The 19,416-nt window shown below is 37.1% G+C and overlaps 1 protein-coding gene across 3 annotated transcripts in view; it reads left to right on the forward strand.

Moving 5' to 3' along the window:
- The window catches only part of ACOX3 (acyl-CoA oxidase 3, pristanoyl), a 31,728-nt gene that overhangs the window by 2,079 nt on the left and 10,233 nt on the right, over positions 1–19,416 (forward strand). For 2 of the 3 annotated variants that reach the window (XM_030947837.1, XM_030947838.1), the window contains exons 2-11: positions 530–696; positions 2,138–2,371; positions 3,359–3,430; positions 4,173–4,262; positions 4,719–4,862; positions 5,725–5,813; positions 15,067–15,163; positions 15,571–15,753; positions 17,047–17,169; positions 18,856–18,976. In XM_030947837.1, coding sequence (XP_030803697.1) covers positions 541–696; positions 2,138–2,371; positions 3,359–3,430; positions 4,173–4,262; positions 4,719–4,862; positions 5,725–5,813; positions 15,067–15,163; positions 15,571–15,753; positions 17,047–17,169; positions 18,856–18,976 — 1,309 coding nt within the window. In that variant the 5' untranslated portion in view covers positions 530–540. Of the gene's footprint in view, positions 1–529; positions 697–2,137; positions 2,372–3,358; positions 3,431–4,172; positions 4,263–4,718; positions 4,863–5,724; positions 5,814–15,066; positions 15,164–15,570; positions 15,754–17,046; positions 17,170–18,855; positions 18,977–19,416 lie in introns of those variants that run through there. The other variant, XM_030947839.1, reaches the window with a different exon arrangement.

Here is a 19,416-nt window from a genome sequence, read left to right on the forward strand (position 1 = left end):
GCTCAGCCTCTATTTCTTTGGGCAATGAAAGGCAAGATTCTTTTCTCTCTCCCAAACCAGTGCAGTTGTACCTCCTGACAGGGAAATCCTGCAGGGTCTGTGCAGTTTTGTAGTGCTCTTGCCTGACTCATAGATGCACACAAAGTTGACAGCAGACTTCATGTCCTTACTCCATTTGTTGGTTAAGACATTGTATTTTCTCTCTTGGGTCTTTTATCACCCCCTTTCTTAATACACAATGGTGATAACCAGTGGTGTCCCTGTTTCATATTTAGCTCATATTTTAATAACAAAGACAATGTAATTTGTTTACATTGGATCAAAGGCATTTTTTCTTTTTCTTTGTATCAAACCAGCTGAATTAGAAAAAGGGAAGGACAAGATTTTAGTTGCCTCTGCAGTGCTGTACTCGTGCATTTGAAAAAATCCATGGATTTAATGAAACAACTCTTTTAATTTCTTTTTATAACTAAAAAGCCAATATCTGTGGTGCTTCAGTTTGTGTTTTATCTTTTCTTGTTTGCCGCAGTTTAGCTAACAATGAATCAGAAAGAAATGACTGGCAACCAAAACTCACGGGATAATTTGCTAGCAGATTTCCCTCAAGGCCCCCTTTCCAGATACCGTAAGAAAGCTTCCTTCAACTGGAAGGAGATGGCACTGTTCATAGATGGTGAAGATATCATCCAGCTGAAGGTAAACTTGGCAAGAATTGTAAGCATGATTTAATTGTGGAGATACCAGTAGAACTAAGTATGGTTTTTTTAAGGGAGTATTGTTAATAATGCTCTGTAAATATGGAGCATGAAGAAATTTGATTTGCACAGCCGATTTTCAGAGCAGAGCTGAATTTTTAAGCAATCTATTCTGCTGTGTCATAAGACTAATTTAATTACTGAACACCAATACAGGGGAGACCAGCAGATGCTACATTTCAGAATTCGAGTGTTCATTTCCAACTGAGAAATAACTATATTCTACCATATTTCTTTCCTGTTTTCATTAAATCATAGATCACATGATTTTGCTAGGCACTTATGCAGAGCTCAGTTCAAGTCACCATCAAACAGTATTTCTGTCTTACTTTGACCTAATTTCCAATGTTCTGTGCTTGCATTAATGTTTATGTGGCATTGCAATTGGAGATTAGCATGTGAACCTTGCTGAAAGCTAATCCAACCAAGAAAAGAGATTAACTGCAGCACAAGAGATGGTGTGGAAATGCATGGCTTGGAGATATAGGAGGAGAAAGAACTAGCTTTCTGCAGGTGGTGTAGATTTAGATAGATTTAAGTAATCTTGAATCTTCATCATAATTATAAAAATCCTAGCAGGTAGATCAGAGAAATCAAAAAGGCCTGGTTCTGCATCTGACTGGTGTATGTGAGAGCAGAGAAAAAACCTCAAGTGTTCTGTGTCTGAAGGAGTTTCAAAGCTCCATGGGCATGTAGAGTTGTTTACCCAGAGAAAGGGAATGACTGCCTTTCAAAGAAAAGCACAGGAAGTCTGGGTTTCTTCCTTCTTATGTGAAAGACAATTAAGAAGGTGTGGATATCTTGAAGACACAGGTCTGGGATAAAAAAAATGCCATCATATATTACCTACTACAAAAAGGATCGAAATTACAATATTAAAAGATGCACATCCCCACATTGGAGAGCTGCATATAGGGGTTCCATTAAATGGAGCCTTTCCTTACTTTCATCTTGGAGCAGAGCAGTTGTGGTAGCTTAATGGTTTTACCATCATAGCATATTTCTAACTGAATGTAAGCCCTGGAGTTTTACCTTTATCTTCAGACTGAGGGATTTTTGTCCCTTAGATTCTGCCAGCAGCTTCATGTATTGAGATAGTGAAGCTGCTACACAAAGCAAGTAAGTTTTACCATACTGTTCTTGTAGATTCAGAGTGAATCACTTCATACTGAAGGAGATGTCATAAAATTTAGCTGCATGAGCTGTATATATAACAGATAATTTAAATATATTTCCTAATTCTCTGGAATTTTTGCTTTTTAAGTTTATACCTTCCAGCCTATGATTGTAGTTTGAGACCCAGTGTTACTCTAGAAGGAAGTTAACAGGCTTTGTTAATGATTTTAGGTCAATATTCTCATGTCAGTTTTTTCCTCTCCAAGAACAGAATCTTCTCTGCTCTGGAAAATGATCCTCTCTTTGCACATCATCCTGGAGAAGATTTGTGCCGTGAGAAGTACCAGGAGCTGACCTTCCTGCGCTGTAAAAGGCTCTTTGAGTATGAGTTCTTCAGTCAGCAAGAGATGATGGAGGACCCATTAAGGGTCTTTCATATGGTGATCTGTATAGGAATGTATGACTGGTCTCTATGTCTCAAGTTTTTCTTACATTCTGGTGTAAGTACAGTTTAATGGCTATAGTGGTGTATGTTTGAATTTAAGTAACTTCTAATACCACAATTATATTGCTTTATGCCTATTTTATTAAAACTTGATCTTTTCCTCGTCCTTTCTTTCCAAGAATTATATTAAGTTTTAACTGTTTAGAACAGTCAGAGAGCTGTGGGTAATCTTTGTTGTTAAACCCCTGTCTCCACTGGAATCCCACCTGGAAAGTAAAGGTGAAACAGTACAGACAGATACAGAAAAAAAATTTTGATGCCTTCTTTTGTTTACTCCTCTGCTTCCTCTCTAGGGTAGCCAAAGAACTTGGTTGTTGGTGGCTGTGTGTTTGCTAAAGATTTGCAGGTATCAGAAACTTACCTGCTTGAGTCCCAGTTTCTTAATGAAAGGCAGAATCCAGAAGGAATGGAAAGCAGTTTAAAATTTCTCACTGGCATCAGTGGCAGAATTCTGTTAATCAGTTGTTTCCCACATGGGTCTCTCGCAAAGAATGCTCAACATAGCTGGTCAAATATTATAAGTTAAATAAATAAATTAATTATTACTATTCGCACAGCTGGGGACCATCTAAGGAATTAGTTTTGTTATGTGAATATCCATGTAGGAAAACTGAAGGCAGCTTTCAAATCAGCATTCTTATTTGATCCTGAAGCAGCTACTTTCAGTTCCCAATCTGTTTGCAGTAAAATGAACTAAAATAGTCTTTAAGTTTTCCTTTGCTCAAGGGAATATCACTAAGGACAAGTGGAAAGTATTTCTAAGCAATTGCAATGAAGGCTTGAACAGGTTAGAACAGTCATCTGTATAGGGGCCTTGACAAGATCAAATCCTGACTTACCTCTCCCAGCTATAGTCTAATTATAGTTTACTGTGCAGCCCACTTTGCCTGGTCTCTTTACTGGACATCACTATTAAAAGTCATGTGCAATTTGTGCTTTTCATCACAGGGCACTGATTTCATTCATTATTCTCTTTTTACAGTCATTTGCAGGTTCAATTATGAGTGCTTCTAAGAGACTTGCATACGTTTTGAAACAAGCTTATAGCATGGAGGTAATTTTTTTCTAATAATTTGTGAGAAATGGACGCTATTAGAACTGTGTTTGCACTATTTGCACTTTTAGTGTTATTTCTATCTCTTTACATACTTAGGTGCCTCTAAATAGCAAAAGAAAAGGCCATGGAGCAGATTCAAGCATTGAAATCTGACTGTCCTCACTATAGCTCATAAACCACTTCCTGTATATGTTTTGGACTGTCCAAGTTAACATGCAGACAAAATTTGGGAACTTTTCCCTAAAGGCAGTATAGATGACATTACACCAGTTCAGGCTCTGTCCAGAGTCAAAGACTATCCTGCTAGGATACTCTTAACCTTGATGTGTTGCCATAAAAATTCCATTCTAATGCTATAAAATGGAAAATAATAACGTCTTAATGCCAAAGAAACAGCACATGGAGTTCAGTGGGGACTTGGGACCAAGCACTCTGCAGAATAAATGCAGCCTGTCTGATACAGAAGATGCCAATCCTAAACATTTTCTCCAGTCTAGGCCATGTGGGCAGCATTCACTGTCTGGCCAGACCCTCTAATTTTGCAAGATAAATATTTTGATTGTACTTTAACTGAGCCTTGTGCTTTTTTTGTTGCTCTTTATCACTTTCTGTTTTGTTTTGGTTTTTTTTTTTGCCAAGTTACTCTCCAATAGCTGAATTTGAACTAATTTGAAAGACTTGCTGTCTCAATTAATGTAATAAAGTGGTTTTGAACAGTGCCCTCTGTCTCCTAATTTAGATTTTTGGATGTTTTGCTCTGACTGAACTCAGCCACGGATCTAACACCAAAGGCTTACGGACGACAGCCATATTTGATCCCAGCACTCAGGTTAGTCCTTGCTGCCCACTGTCAGCCAGGCTTCCTTTCCATACAAAACTGTGTGAGAAGAAGTTGGTCCCTGCACAGGCTTCAGCTCTCACAGCTGAAACAGCTCTCTCAGTTCTTTACTTGAACTCACAGCTCAGTTTAACCTAAGATCTAGGAAATGTTCCCAGTCAATTAATCTGTATTTTTTTTAACTGCTTAAATGAGCAATTAAAAAAGCTGAGTTTCAGTCTTTACAATGAGATAATGAGCTTTTTGAACTCTTAATTTTTTTTCCTTACTACATGTGTTCTCTCTAAAGTTGAACACAATAAGAGAGATTTCAGGTGCTGGAGTGCAGTATAGAATAAATCCTGGTACGTAATGAATGTTTTCAGAACATTGCCAGGGTGGTGAAAAAAAAATCTGTGACCTGATTTTTATTATTTATATAATTTTCTTTTTATTTTCTGGTTGCAGGAATTTGTCATCAATACACCTGACTTTGAAGCTGCAAAGTTCTGGGTTGGTAATTTGGGGAAACATGCCACTCACGCAGTTTTGTATGCCCAGCTCTATACTCCTGATGGACAGTGCCAAGGATTACATCCCTTTATTGTACAGGTAGGGTAGAAATATTGTTAATTATTTTATTCTTGTGGGGAAGAGTGGGTTCAAATTAAAGACTTTGTTATGCTGTTATTTATACCTGACCAGCAGATCGTTTATTTAATACCTTCACATTTTATTGGAATTGTAACCAGGATTTTTTTTTAATGTTCACTGATTTTATGAACGTGGTGGAGCTGGTTTTATATTGTCAGTTTTCTGCAAAACCTTCAGAAAATATAAAAGAGATGAAAAGTTTCCAGATGATATTGATACTTGTATAGATAGAACTCATCTGTGTCAAATGAAGTCCTGAAAGTCTTGCATGGGACATAAGATGATTTGTGTCTGCCAGTGCTTCAGGCTGATCTTCATTAATCTGCAAACTGCTACCACAGAAATCATTTTATGAAATTAAAGGCATCAGAAGATATGTTGGTGTAGTACAAAACTCTTATATAGTAAAATGTACTAGACTAGCTGCAGACTGAACAAAGTTTATTACAGAATTGTAATATTTCAAAGCTGATTGTCACATAAAAATTCCAATGGTTTTTACTTTGTCTGTGTACACCTGAAGGTTTCAGTGCTAGTCTGGTGAGAGCAGTCATCAGTGTTGTGATATTTAAAACAGTGATTTTATTAATGTCATCTTCCAAAGTAATTTTCATTAAAATATCTATGTCCTGAATGAGAGCATGCATAAGTACAAGTTATATGTAGGATTATGTGCTCGAAAAAAACAGAGAGGTCTCTTTATCATTAATATCAGGGTACAAGTGGGTACAAGTTGGGAATACTTTCAACCTTTGAAAAATTCAGTCAATAGCTTTCATTGCTCTGTTACTGAAATGTTTTGTTTGTCACTTCTGTACAGATTCGAGATACAAAAACTCTCCTACCAATGCCAGGTGTGATGGTAGGAGACATAGGAGAGAAAATTGGGCTGAATGGATTGGATAATGGGTAAGTCAAAGCATTTGAAAGAGAAAACATTCTAGGTTATGTCACACTGCAGTGGTGCAAAGATCTCCCTGTATCTGTTCTGTCCTTACTCCTGAAATGTTCACTAGTGGTTTAAAATTGTTGATATTTCTAAAAAAAACAGACTGAAAGATCTTGATTTTCAGTATCTTCTATCTGAATAAACAGCCTTTCTCACTCTTCAAAATGTGAAGTGCTCCTGGTATTCTGTGAATATCCCCAGGCAGTCTTACAGTTACAGACTCTTCAACAATAATAATGGAAAAAAAATCAAGTTCTAAGTAAAGAACTTTATCAGCTTCTGCACTGATCTGGCTGTAAGACTTTAATTATTTTTTCTGTTGATTTCCAGCCCACAGGAAGGCTAGTAGTGGTCCTCAGACAAGGTTTATTTTTAGTAAAGATTAAGATAAATGAGACCAAAGAGAGAAACTATGTATCTTGTTTAAACCATGGGATTTCTAGACTGCAGCCAAGAAAGAGAAGGCTAGTTATTTTCTTCTGTTTTGTGTGTGTACAGTTGAAATAAAAAGGTACCTAGCTCCATTTCTTAGTCATGGACTCCAAAGGCCTTTCTGTGTCTACCAAAATAACCAAAGGTGTTTGATGGGGAGGAGATACAGTGGGAAAACAAAGGTATATTTCTGCATTAAAACAGTCATTATGTAAAAGTTATTTAAACTGTTAGATTAGTTACATAGCTCTATATAAAGACATTAAACTTTAAATGGTAAAGAAAGGCTTCACTTCCTTATGCCTCAAATTTAATTCTTTCTATTCATTCAGTTTGTTACAGATTTATGTACTGTCCTTCAAAACAGATCATTGCAGTAAACACAGTATAGACATCTAAAAGTATCCTGGTTTCAAATATTATGGCATTGACTGTCTTTCCAGAATGTTGTAGGAATTTTATTTAGCTCATTATCATTGATTCTCTGTTTCCTGAGGACACAGAAGAAATAAATTTTAAAAGCCTGAAACAACCAAAAATTAATTTGTAGAGGAAAACTGTAAGAAAGACTTGGAAAAGAGGGATATTTAAGGTTTGGTGGGTATTTTTTCCTGCTTCTGGATTACAGGCTAGTAGCCACCAGATGGCACAGCAGCATGGGCCTGAGTAATCTAAATGTTATTCAACTTCGTATTTCTATAGAACTATTTAAATTCTGCTGTTCATTCTTATATTGCAAAATAGATTTATGTGCAACACGGGAATCAAGAGTATGCTTGCTATGTGACTTTAAAATGTACATAATTTTAAAGCCATTTCCCATTATCTACTGGAAAAAAATAAGAGTATTTATTCAAATGTAGGTAATAACTGAAGAATTTGAAATTATAATCCATAAAATACCTTCTGAGATACCAGTGACTTCCTATCTTAATGTCAGGTGAGATGTCACACTGAGATGTCAGAAGTGCCAGGGCTTGGAGATGTCACCTCTCAGAGGCCCTTGAAGGTCTGGATGGGGACTGGAGAGGAAGTTCTGCATTTGTTTGCAGAGACAACAAGCCATGCCACCCTAGAAAATGGACACTTGGTTGGATGATCTGCAAAATGCCAGGATCCACAGGGAGATATTTCACCACATACACCTTATCCAGGTGTTCTCCTTGGCCATTTAGCAATCTTACATCCTCATTCGTCCCAGAGAAAGCATGGACTTGTGTTAGTCTCCACTACATGCACTGCCAGGTTTTTTTGAATGTGTGTGTGAAATCTGGTTCAGCTACCATGAGCACTTAGTAAATCAGGTCTCTTTCCATGTAGCTACACTCAGGATATGTGGTCACAGTGGGGATTAGTCTGACATCTCTGACAGAGACGCTTGATTTTGTTCCTGTGCTTCAAGAAATTTTTGCTAATAATTTTCAATATGGATACAGAGAGTTAAGTTCCTGAACACTAATGAAGGTCATAGGGAAGAAATTCCAGAGCCTCCTTAGAAAACGCAATTGATTTATGCTATGTAAGAAAACAGAGTAGTTGATTGTAGTTGTCCATTCTGCCTTTGAAAAACAATATCTCAGGTTATTTGGCTGAAAGCTGGTTTCCTGCTGATGCAGAGTATAATGTTTTTAGTAAGAGAAAGAATGCCAGAATAATGTGGGAATTTTTGCAGTGTAAATCCATCCTAAAATTATCTTTCCAAGTAATTCTCATAGTTTCATAATGTGAATGTCCAAAAATCACATGGTGTTTGCAGGTCTTTGTAACTTTAGCTGTCCTGACAAAAAAAAAGACAAAATCACTGTAAAATATTTTAAAATATTTTTCTTTCTCTAGGAAATTTACAATAATTTGTGTAATCAATGCATAAAGGGATAAAAATAGAACTCTATTTTTTCTTATGGAGAATTTAAGCTGGGTTTGTGTTTTGTTACTGAAGTTAAATCGGACTGCCACCAGGGGATGCAAATGCTTCAGTCTTTATTTCATAATATTAAAATGTCCACCTGTTGCTAATGTTCTGGCAGTCTTTGAAATATGCTGCTAACTAAGGACCCAAAATGGTAGTAGCTGAGGAAAAAAAAAACCTACTGAAAAGATCCCTGAGTATTTGGGACTTCAAGGGCTTTTTCAGTAAAATGCGTGGCAGGCATAAGGAGTGGGGGGACGGCACACACATAAAACAAGAGTTGGGCTATGTGTTGATGTGCATTTCTATTTCCTTCCTTTGGTGTGGTTTTTGTGGTTTTTTTTTTTGTTGTTGTTTGTTTGTTTTGTTTGTTTTGGTTTGGTTTTTTGGGGTTTTTTTTGTTGGGCTTTTTTTGGGGGGTGGGGGAGGTGGGGAAGGATGTACCTTAGCTGCTGGAACATTGCCCAAATTACCCATTACTTCAGTGCACATCATTAAATGATTGACACTGAATTGGTGGTGAACCAGTTTCATGTCCAGTTGTAACAAGCAGCAAATTTCTGCTTTCCCCTCTCCAGAGATGGAAATGATGCCCAACTGTATCTGCATGGGGAAGAGTGAAAATCAGCTATTATTATATTTCTGAGATGGTGCTTTCCATGCCTGTGTTTGTAAAACATGTTCTGAGCTCATTCAGCTGAGTCCACTGATAACATGCATACAGTTTGATAAGCAGATAAAACCCTTTGTTAGGGAAGGAGTAGAGAAATGAAATTGTCATTTTACCCTAAGCTTTTGTAGGGGAGGAAAGGGTCTTTCTAGAGGAAGAATTGTTAACTGGATCTAATGATAATTGTGGATTTGGGAAAACTAGTGGTGTTTATGAGCTGTTTGACAGCCTTTCATGTATAATTAAAATGTAGTCAATCTTTGCACACATACAACACATTAAGATGTTCAGCATGTTCTCTAGCAATCAGTGAGACCAGATTCAGTGTTCTGGATACTGAAAACAAAACAGAATGCCCAAGTAGAAATAGGTAAGGGGGATTTATTGGACAGAAAACAATAAACTGTGTAAAAGGATCCTTCTGGAAAGAGATGGCTCAGAAAGCCCTCGCTGTAATTCCTTGTATATTGGCAAAGATGGGATACATCACAAGCCTTTACAGATTGCATTTAAATGGTTAATTCATACTTTATTTCTTCATTACTATTTCGGCATCACTGCCAATAGTACGTTATGATGCTGCTATTGCTGGTTTAAGGACAGAACAATCAGTCTAGTCCTTTTTGTCTTCTACTATTTATCCTCCTAGTGCTCATTTAGATTTTGCAACTGTTGCAGTAATTTCACCAGGAAGATAGGAGCTGTAATACATGGTTGAAGCCTAAATAATCTTTGGAGCTTCATCTTTCAATCTGAAACAGTAGTTCAGTGAAGATAGTATACATAATCAGCTTTTTTGGTTATTTGCTTCTGCTTCCACACTGCCTTTTTCTTTCTGCTGTGATGAACATTTATGTACCTGTAGGGAAGCTGGAACTGCATGAAAACTAATGGAAAAAAAGCCCTACCAATTTTTGAAGTCTTCAGTCAGATAATTTGTCAGGTCTGGTTCACTGCAAGCCCTTAGGAGTGGTTGTTTGGTACAGGAAAAAGAACTGAGATGTAAGAAATCAAGTCTAAAAATCAGACCTTCTTCCCAAATAAACAAGCTTGGGCTTGTTTAATATTTTTTAGTGACTTACAGCCTCTGACCTAAGTATCAAACAATTATAATAGCAATAGCAATGAAGTGGCTATAGATGAAAAAAGAATGTTAAAATGCTTGTGCCTGTATTTGTTATCTGAATACACCATGAACACTTGTCCTGGTGAAAAGTGCCACTTCCACAGTTAAAACTAGGTATTTTGCAAACACATCTTGCATGTTTACAGTTTAGGTTAAAGCTGTCCTTTTTGCAGCAGAATCATTGCCATTTCCCTGCTTTGCCCCCCTCCTGTCATTTCTGCAGTCAGGGTTGGACACTATGTGGGTGCATACAGTGTTACTAGGCTGTGGTCACATTGCTGCAGAGTGCTGCCTTATCCCCTCATTTTTGTCATTTTCATGTGCCTCAAAATTCTACAGCAATAGCTACTTCACACTGAAAGTCACTTGATGTGGGTGAAAATGGGGAAAGGTAGATTTAAATCTGGTAACACATTTGTTTTTTGATGCGCAAAAATACAGTCTCACATCTGCAGTGAACTTCAACCAGCCATTTTTGTTCCTTAGCAGAGCTCTGGCAGCTCTTGACAGCTGCAGGAGTCTGCACATCCAGAGTTCCTCACAGCACTAGCACTTGAAGTGTAGGGACTTTAGTGTGAGTGGGTCTTTGTGTGCCTGTGGAGTCCAGTAGGTTAGGTTAGGAGGCCTATAAACTATGTTGTTTTATTGTTGTTATTGAGCATTACTGTACAGAGTTGCATTCTTAGATTAGAGCCTTGATTTAGAAAATAAAACTAAAATACTGCCATGCAGTTTCCCCCAGTTTCACTGTTACTCTTTTCAGCTCTAACCTTTCTGTGAGCATCAGTCTAGAATATGCAGCACTTTTCTTTCCTTCTGCAGGTTTTTCATCAAACCTCTGAAATGTTATTCTTCCCAAGGTTTAACGTATCCCATAAACAGCCCTGATATCAATTGACTCACAGCCTTCCAATACCATTCACCTGCTTTCTGTTTCTGGCTGGAAGTCTGGCATTAGAGATGATTGCACCATCTCTAAGGTAGTCAGTAACAGAAGCTGCCAGAAAAGGCATTTTAGTGAGTCTGAAGTTCACTAAAGCATGTTTGAGCTATTTGTACTATAGGTAACAGTTTATTACTTTACTACTGGCAAAAGGAGCTTGTAGCTTTTCCAGCTGCTCCTCTTTTATCAGCATTACTACGCACCAGATGAATTACTATTGTGTGATTTAAAGTCAGTGAGATTAACTTAGTTTGAAATGTTCCCTCAACTACTGGCCAAGGAACCCAAACAAGAATGCTACTATTGGAATGGCACTTTCCTCTGCTCAGCTGCTCTTGGTAGAAATCTATGTGATACAAGTTTTTTTTATCTGTGGTAAAAAATGTGTCTACAGGATGCAAAATTGCACATTGCTGTAGAGGCCTGTGATATCTATTTAAAGTGACAGCTGTCTGTCTGTCTTGCTGAGAGGCCTTAATCCCAGTCACGCTATCTGCTGTGCTGAAGAGGCCCTAAGTAGGGCAGCTTTTAAACCTCTGGTCTTGTCATCACTGTGTGAAATTTAGCCATTTTCCAAACTTGCTGGTACATGATATCCCCATGACTGTGTTTACAGTTCCATTATTGTAAGATATTTCTTCAATTCTTTAAGGAGATTTTTCCCCTAAATGTGTTGACAGATGTGGGCCAAGTCCATGCTTTCTAGGCTAATAACCATTAAAAATGTGATCATTGACTTCATTAAATCTTACTATTTATTTTTAATATGTTCCAATATCAAGTTCCAATTGGCCAATATGTCTAACAATTCCCAATAGCAAAGTTCTTGGAGAAGGAGCATAACAGCAGTTGGCAGCAATCTCACGAGGTCGCTTAACCCAGCAGTCCTGTGAGGTTCTGCTTCTATTTTCAACACTTGTGCTTATAGGCAAAATATCTTATTCCTTTACACATGGAAATTTTCTGTTGAATTTTTAATTGCTAGTTCTGCTGCCCTGCTTTGCTTTTTAAAGTCTTTGCCATCTGATATGCATATCCACATATCTTTATATAATGTCTGTAATGGATAATATCAAGGGAAAAAATCTAAACTTTAAAAACCTGTTACTTGAATTCATTTTGATTTTAAGAAAATAGGCTACCATATAATGAGAGGAAATTCAATATTCTGGTTCACAAGCTGTGAGTAAGTTATTAAAGAAGGGTGTGCTTGTAGTTTTTAATCATAATAATTTTAGGTCATCTTTTATGTGGTACAGAATTAGCTTCCTTATATTTGTGTCAGACAGATTATAATAAAACTTTCTTGAAGGTTTTTCACTCTTTCCAACAGAAGACTTCCCTTAGATTTAACTGTTTGGGATTGTATTACAGCAAGTGAAAGTGGATAAAATTGTTTAGGTAATTTTGGGAGCTGTTTTGCTCAGCACACATCTCTCACATATTCATTATGAGTAGGCTTGGAATTCCTGAAAGTAGGCAATTGGTATACAGATTTATAAAGTAGTAGCTTTCAATTTGCTTTTTATGAATGCTTGCGTCTCAAGTGCAGGTCAGTATAAAAAAATGTCTACAACTGCACAACTTAGCTCAGTGAATTGAACTAATCACTACAGTGTAAAACACAACACATAACAGAGGATAATTTGCTATTTTATTCATTGTCATTGTCTCCCAAGTAATAAATGGCAGAACAAAAGGAAGTGTCCTCAAGTGTTACCAGGCGAGGTTTAGGTTAGATACTGAGAAAAAATTTTCTTCACTGGAAGAGTGTTAAGACATTGAGACAGGCTGCCCAGGGAAAAGGGGTGGAATCATCACCCCTGGAAGGGTTCAGAAGATGTGTGGATGTCACACTTGGGGATGTGGTTTGGTGGTGAACACGGTGCTGCTGGGGTAATGGTTGGACTCTGATGTTGGAGGTGTTTTCCAGCCTAATGACTCTATGAATGCTGCCATGAAATCTTACCATTCATCACATAGGAGGCTAAGCATGTTGCAAATATCTATTTGCAGAGAGAAAGCCTAAGAACTGGAGCCCTTTGAATTATGGTCCTAATATGTGCCCCAAAGATGATATCATCTCTCTGTTAGGTCAACTTTTCATTTAGTCTGGCTTATAATTCCAGTTTTTATCACCCATTCAATAGCTTTTTAAAATAATATTTCATTGCTTCCTTCCATGCATCCCTTCCTGCTTGGGAGGGATCCTTATAAACATCCATGGAGCTCTCTTACCTTCATCACTCTGATTTTTAAAATTCTCATTTGACCTAATGGCTTGTAAAAAACGATGAGCTGCTGGTGTGCTGTGACTGGCAGGCATCCTGTCAGGAAAATATTCTTCAGTAATTAGTGTCTGCTTCACTGTTTGAAAATATGTGTAGCTTCCTACCTTATGCTTGCCTTGTAAGGTCCTAGGAGGAAGCACCTTCTTGAAATTCTGTGGATGGACAGCAACTGTGAAAAAAGAGTGTAAACTAGAAACCTAAACCTTGCCACACACACTAATTAAAGTAATGAGTAATAATAATTTAAAAGCTCAAGTTCTCTCTAAGGTGCATGCTATTGCTTAAAAAATATTGGTTGTTGTACAGTTTTAGTTGTGATTCTGTTTGGGATATAGGGAGCAGAGAATGTGAATTTAGCCAAAAGATCTTTCTAGAAAGATATTTTTTATTTTCAGTGATATGAAAAAAATATTAACGTAGATGGAAATCCGATTTTTGGAAAATCTGAATTTGCTTCTATTACTAAGTAGTGTAGTCTCACTGAAATTGGCATTTAACAAAGCATTTATTGGAGTTGTTGAGGCAGCTGGTTCTTGGTTAGGATAGCATGCCTTTTTCGTGTCTAAGTCTGAAAATACTGTGTATCTCTAAGGCTGAATAAATTCAGTATTCAGATATGTTTCCTTGGAAACAACTCATAATTTAAAAGCACATGCAGCAAAGCAGCCCTTATGTAATTTATTAAAGTGAAAGACCTGGCTCTCGTGAGCCATATTAAATAGATCAGCCTTTATTGGCAGGAAAAAGGAATTTTCTTTGATTACAAATACAGCTTTTCAAGTGCTATTAGATAGTGAGATATTCATGAGTGGGGTTGATACTGCTGCTATTGTGCCAAATTGTGTTGCCCATTTGGGTGAAAAAATTCAGTCACTTTCTTCCTGAGGAATATGAATACTCAGGACACTCTCCCTATCTTAAAAACTTCCATCTTTATTGCTGCTAGAGTGCTGCGATTTAGAAGGGGTTATGCTGCTCTTCCTTTTCTAAGAATCCACATTTCAGGGAATAGAATTCCTAGTTTGAGTTTAAACAAAGGAAAAATTTCCTTTCAGTTCCTTCTCAGGGCACTATTTCAGCTATGTCCTTATTTGTATTGCAGTAGAATGAGTGATCCTCACAGGTCTATATTTTAGACTCATAAAAATATATAGTGTCTCTATTCCAAAGCAGTCTCCAGACTGGAATAAACAACACCTCAGTTAAGAATACAGTTCTGCAGACTTGTTTGAGGCAGGGAATTATTTGGAATGAGAATGGACCAGTCCTGTTCTAGGTGGCAGAAGGAAGTTGTTCATCTTCCCAAGCCTTTTAACTGCTGAGATTCCAACCTAGGCAACCTAAGTCATGCAGCCTGAGAATTCAGTTCAGTTCTGAGGTGTCAGTGAAAGTACCTGTCAAACTGCCTGTGTACAAGGTCTCTAATAAGTAACTTTACTTATCTCTTCCCTCAACCAGAATACATTACTTATCCTTCCATTCTTTTTTACTTCTTTCCTTACAAAGCTGCTAAAATGGTCTCCTAGAGTCAATGACCTTTTTTTTTGTTTGTTTTGTAAACATCATCTTTTTAAAACAAAAAACCACAAAAATCAGAAGCATTATAACAAATAATTTCTTTTCTTGAATTTATTGTACTGCTCTGAGTCTGAAAGACTTTGTTGTCCCAGGCATACTTCCCTAAAATTGCCTATTTGGCCTGATGGGCTCTGTTTTCAGTTCACTCACACGCCTGAGATAATTTTGCAATCTCTTCTTTCTTGTGACCTTTTTTTCCATAATACAAACACCTCAAACTATGTAGACATAGATTTTATACTGTTTGTGTATTTGTTTAAACAGATTTGCCATGTTCCACAATGTCAGGATACCAAAAGAAAACATCCTGAATATAGCTGGAGATGTCACAGCTGAAGGGAAGTACTCAAGTTCTATCAAGGTATGAAATAAGGTCTTGTTTCATTAAATATACAAAGGTAGGTTGAGAGACAGAGCAATGGGCCTCTTATGTCAGGAAGTACTGGATACCTGAACTTATGAAGGCTGTTGGCAATTTCACATGAGGTATGAATGCTGGTTTTTTAATTGCCTTTCAGAGATGTCTCAGCTCACCTTGCTGACTTTACTGAACTTTGTGGTTTTTGCATGACCCCACTGATCCCAAAGAATTTAGAGTTTGACTGTGTGAGGCATGACTATTTTGGCTCTCACCTGAGTGCCTCATCTGAATGAGTCAGGAGACAAAATTGGCAAAATTGCTTCTGCTCATGCTACCAAGTTGCATCTTTGTGGGGGTTGAATGAAATGTTAGCCTTAGCATTCATTCAGTGCTTTCTATTTATTCAGGAGGTTAAAGAACGTTTCAGTGCAGCTCTGGGATCCTTGTCCAGTGGCAGAATTATGATCACAGGAATTTCCACAACCAACTTAAAGCTTGCCTTGGCAATAGCCATTCGCTTCTCAGCAGCTCGCCGTCAGTTTGGACCAACTGAGGATGAAGAAATACCTGTCCTAGAATACCAAACACAGGTAAATACTTTGGAATTCAATCTACAGACTTCTATGTAATGAAACTAACATTCCGAGCTACTGCAGGTCACAGTGAAGTTAAAGTTGTCTGTGTCACCTGAAGTATCATTCTGGTACAGCTATGGGGGTTCATTCCAACTCAAAACCTTCTCCTGGCATGACCAGGCTTTTAGAGCAAGTTCTTGGAAATTCATGTTTCTCTGAAGTAGGTAGAAACATTTGTCTTCTAAAATATTAACCCTGTAAGAGAAAGACTGTCTTACATACACATGCAAAAGTACTGCAAATGTAGAAAGTAGCATTTGTCTCAAAATATCAGTGTTTCTTTTGTTGCTATGCTGTTTCTCATTTGTACCCTGTATACTTCCAAAGTATAGAGCTCAATAACATTCATTCTGGAAAACTCTCAAGCTAATAGTGATTTAAGAGGATTATAACCAAGGTTTACTTGCAGTTGATGCCAATTTTTCTATTTTTTTGCTCTGAAAAAAATAGAAAAATTGTATGTAGAATAACTAGGAAAAGGGGAAAACTCAGATCTGCTGAATGACAGAGGTAATTATATAAGTGCTGAAAACAAACCTGCCCAGTTGGTCCTTGCAGTGTGGGTGCCTTTTTCCAGGTTGACACTTATCTTACAGTGTTGAAAGATTTCTTGAGTTTCTGCAAACTGGTGGAAGGTGCCTTCCTTCCACGAGTTTCTGCAAACTGGTGGAAGGTGCCTTCCTTCCACCATTTCTGAAAAAGCCAGGATCTGCTTTCTACTATTCTTTGAGTCTCTCAATTTTTCCCAGTTTTGGCTTGTTCTGTGGGTTCTGCTTGCTGAAACTCTCATTCCCTTCATTCTTTACCACAAAGACTTTCAAGCACTTTTTCTTTTCCTTTGTGAGCCCCATGAAATGGTTACAACCTCTGTATGTTTGTACTAAGGAAACTTATGAATTGTGACTGACCCTGGCATGCCAGACATTTTGTAAACACATGGCAAAAATATGTCTTTGGTCCCCAAAGCCTCAGTGAACTTTTTCCGTGGTTTAAAAGAATGCTTATCACAAATTCATGAAATGTGAGAACTAAAAGGATATAACCATGACTTGTATGAAGAGAACAGTAACCACCTATAACATAATTAAATATAATTACATTATATTATAGGTGGTTATTGTTCTCTTCTCCATTAAGTAGTTTTCCATTTTGAACACAGTAAAAATTAACGAGTTGGTTCAATATAGTAACTATTAAAAACATATATCAATTTATAATCAAATCAAGTTAATTCCTTTTCTTTTCCAGCAATGGCGTCTTTTACCTTTTCTGGCTGCTGCATATGCCTTAGATTATTTCTCAAAGTCCCTGTTTGGGAACTTTGTAGAGTTTTTTGCAGGTGTTTTGACAAAGCAAAGGAATCAGAGACAGGTGAGATATTTACATATTTCCTCTTCATTGAGTTCTTACTATAATAAACTGGAAACTGTTAAATGGAAAGCAAATTTAGAAGTCTTATGCTCTCTTACAATCAAGAATGACAGAGCAATGTCTCAGAAATATGGGGCATTCAAAGTACTGATTGAAGTTGTATTAGAAAAGCATTCAGATTTGTTTTGATGGAGTGATTAACGTTTTATTGGTTTCTGTGGGATTGTAGGTTGTGTTCTCTTGCAGAATTTTTTATCATAAATATATTATGATGATGTAAATTCAACTTATAACTGTTGTAAATGATTCTGTGGGGAGCATATATCAAAGATTTTCTGAAAATATCTTAATTCCTGCACAGACTCTCTGAGTCGTACTTGAGTTTGAAATTCAAATTCATGCATTAAAATAAATATTCTTAGTGAAAAAAGTTGACTTCTGAGCCTTAGTACTGAATTTTTAATCCACAGTCAGCCCACTGGAAGTCATCCCTTTACAGAGGAAATACTTTAATCTATGAATCTCTGTGCAAAGGACTGATTCTTATCAAATTAACTGCAGTATTGTGTTTTTACAACATATAAATTTTATATATTTTTATAATTTTTGGCAATAAAAAATTTTAAGGCCTACGTACTGCTGTGTATTGCTCAGGTCTTTTTTAAGTCTTCAAGCTTTTTTCAGCTAAAGTAAGGCTCATGAAATAACTTGTACTAATGGTGGGGTAGTTTAATTTCTCCTCTTTGCACAAAACACAGAAGAATCTATTTGATTCAAGTTTGATATCAGGTTTTTACCTGATACTTCATCTCTGGATGTCTGCAGTGCAGTCACTAATCTTAGGGGAAACAGTGGCTATCAGGAGAAGGTCATGATAGGAAAGAATCTCATTGTTGAAAAATCTAAGAATGTAATTCTTATGGATTCCTTTTGTTCTACAGTAGATCTTAAAACAAACAACATCAATCAGGGAGGTGCTCTTAAATAAGCTTTGGTTGTATCAAGCCCCTATCTCCAGAAACCAGAATTCCATATGCATTTTCAGAAAGTCAACAGAACTGTGCTACTGTGATTCTCTGGAGTGTCTGAGGGTGTACATAAAAACTTTCTTCCTCTTTGCAAAACTGATGCTTAAAAGATCAGTGAGAACTGTGTAAGGCAATAAACTTTATAAGTATCCTGTTGCTGGCTGGGGAGAGAAATACTGCTTATGTCACAGAGGGAATAGAAGCTTTTTCTGCACAGGCCACTCTCAACCACCTGCTTCTCCATTTTTGGGAGGGAAAGCTTGGCAGGTGGCGAGTTAACTCACTCAATGCTGTGCCTGCTGGTACAGCTGAGCTAAGATGTGCCATGTGCCATTGTTACATGGTGTAACAATAATTTGTGTCACGTAACAAATTATTGTTACACCATGTGCCCATGTGTGTAACAATCATTTGTTACCTGACACAAATTATTGCTGTCTCATATAGAAAAGTTGGTGCCGAGGTTCCTCAGTTGTGGCAGGGTTTTTCTGTGGCACCAAAGAATATGCTTTGCACTTACATAGATCTCACAGAGTTTTATGTCTGTATTGCCAGTTACTGTTCGTTATAAAGCAGTACATGTACCTATGGCTTTAGCTGGTCACCAGCTTAATTTCTATAAAAGTTATTCCTCATTTATAATTTGTTTTTCACAAAGGCTGATTTGGGACGTGAGATTCATGCTTTATCTGCTGCCAGCAAATCACTGGCATCTTGGACTGCTCAGCAGGCAGCCCAGGAGTGCCGAGAAGCTTGTGGAGGGCATGGGTACCTTGCCAGTAAGTTACAGACGCTGCATGCACTGATCAGAAAGAGAATGGTTATTTTGATGTGTTCTTTTACTGCTGTTGTGCTATCATTTCTGAATTTTAGCAATGTGTTTAGAAAGTATTTTATCCTCATATCCATGTTTTTAAATGTTATTTCATACCTGAAATATGAAAAAACTCCCTAAACCCGTACAGGATCTGCACCAGCATTTGGAAAGACTGTGCAAGTAATTCAGTGTCAGTTTCAAATATAAAGATGCAGACTTTATAGATGAAAATTTCTCTTTTAAGTTTAATGCAACACTTTTCTAAAATCTTTACTGTACAAGGTAATCAGTGAATTTTCAAGCTCATCTGTTTGTAACAGTAGTTTTACATACAGGAATGGACAGCATTTTGTCACAGAATAATTATTTAATCTCTCTTAGCTTCTACTAATACATTGCAAT

Source organism: Camarhynchus parvulus, chromosome 4 (genome assembly GCF_901933205.1).
Source record: "Camarhynchus parvulus chromosome 4, STF_HiC, whole genome shotgun sequence".
Taxonomy (NCBI): domain Eukaryota; kingdom Metazoa; phylum Chordata; class Aves; order Passeriformes; family Thraupidae; genus Camarhynchus; species Camarhynchus parvulus.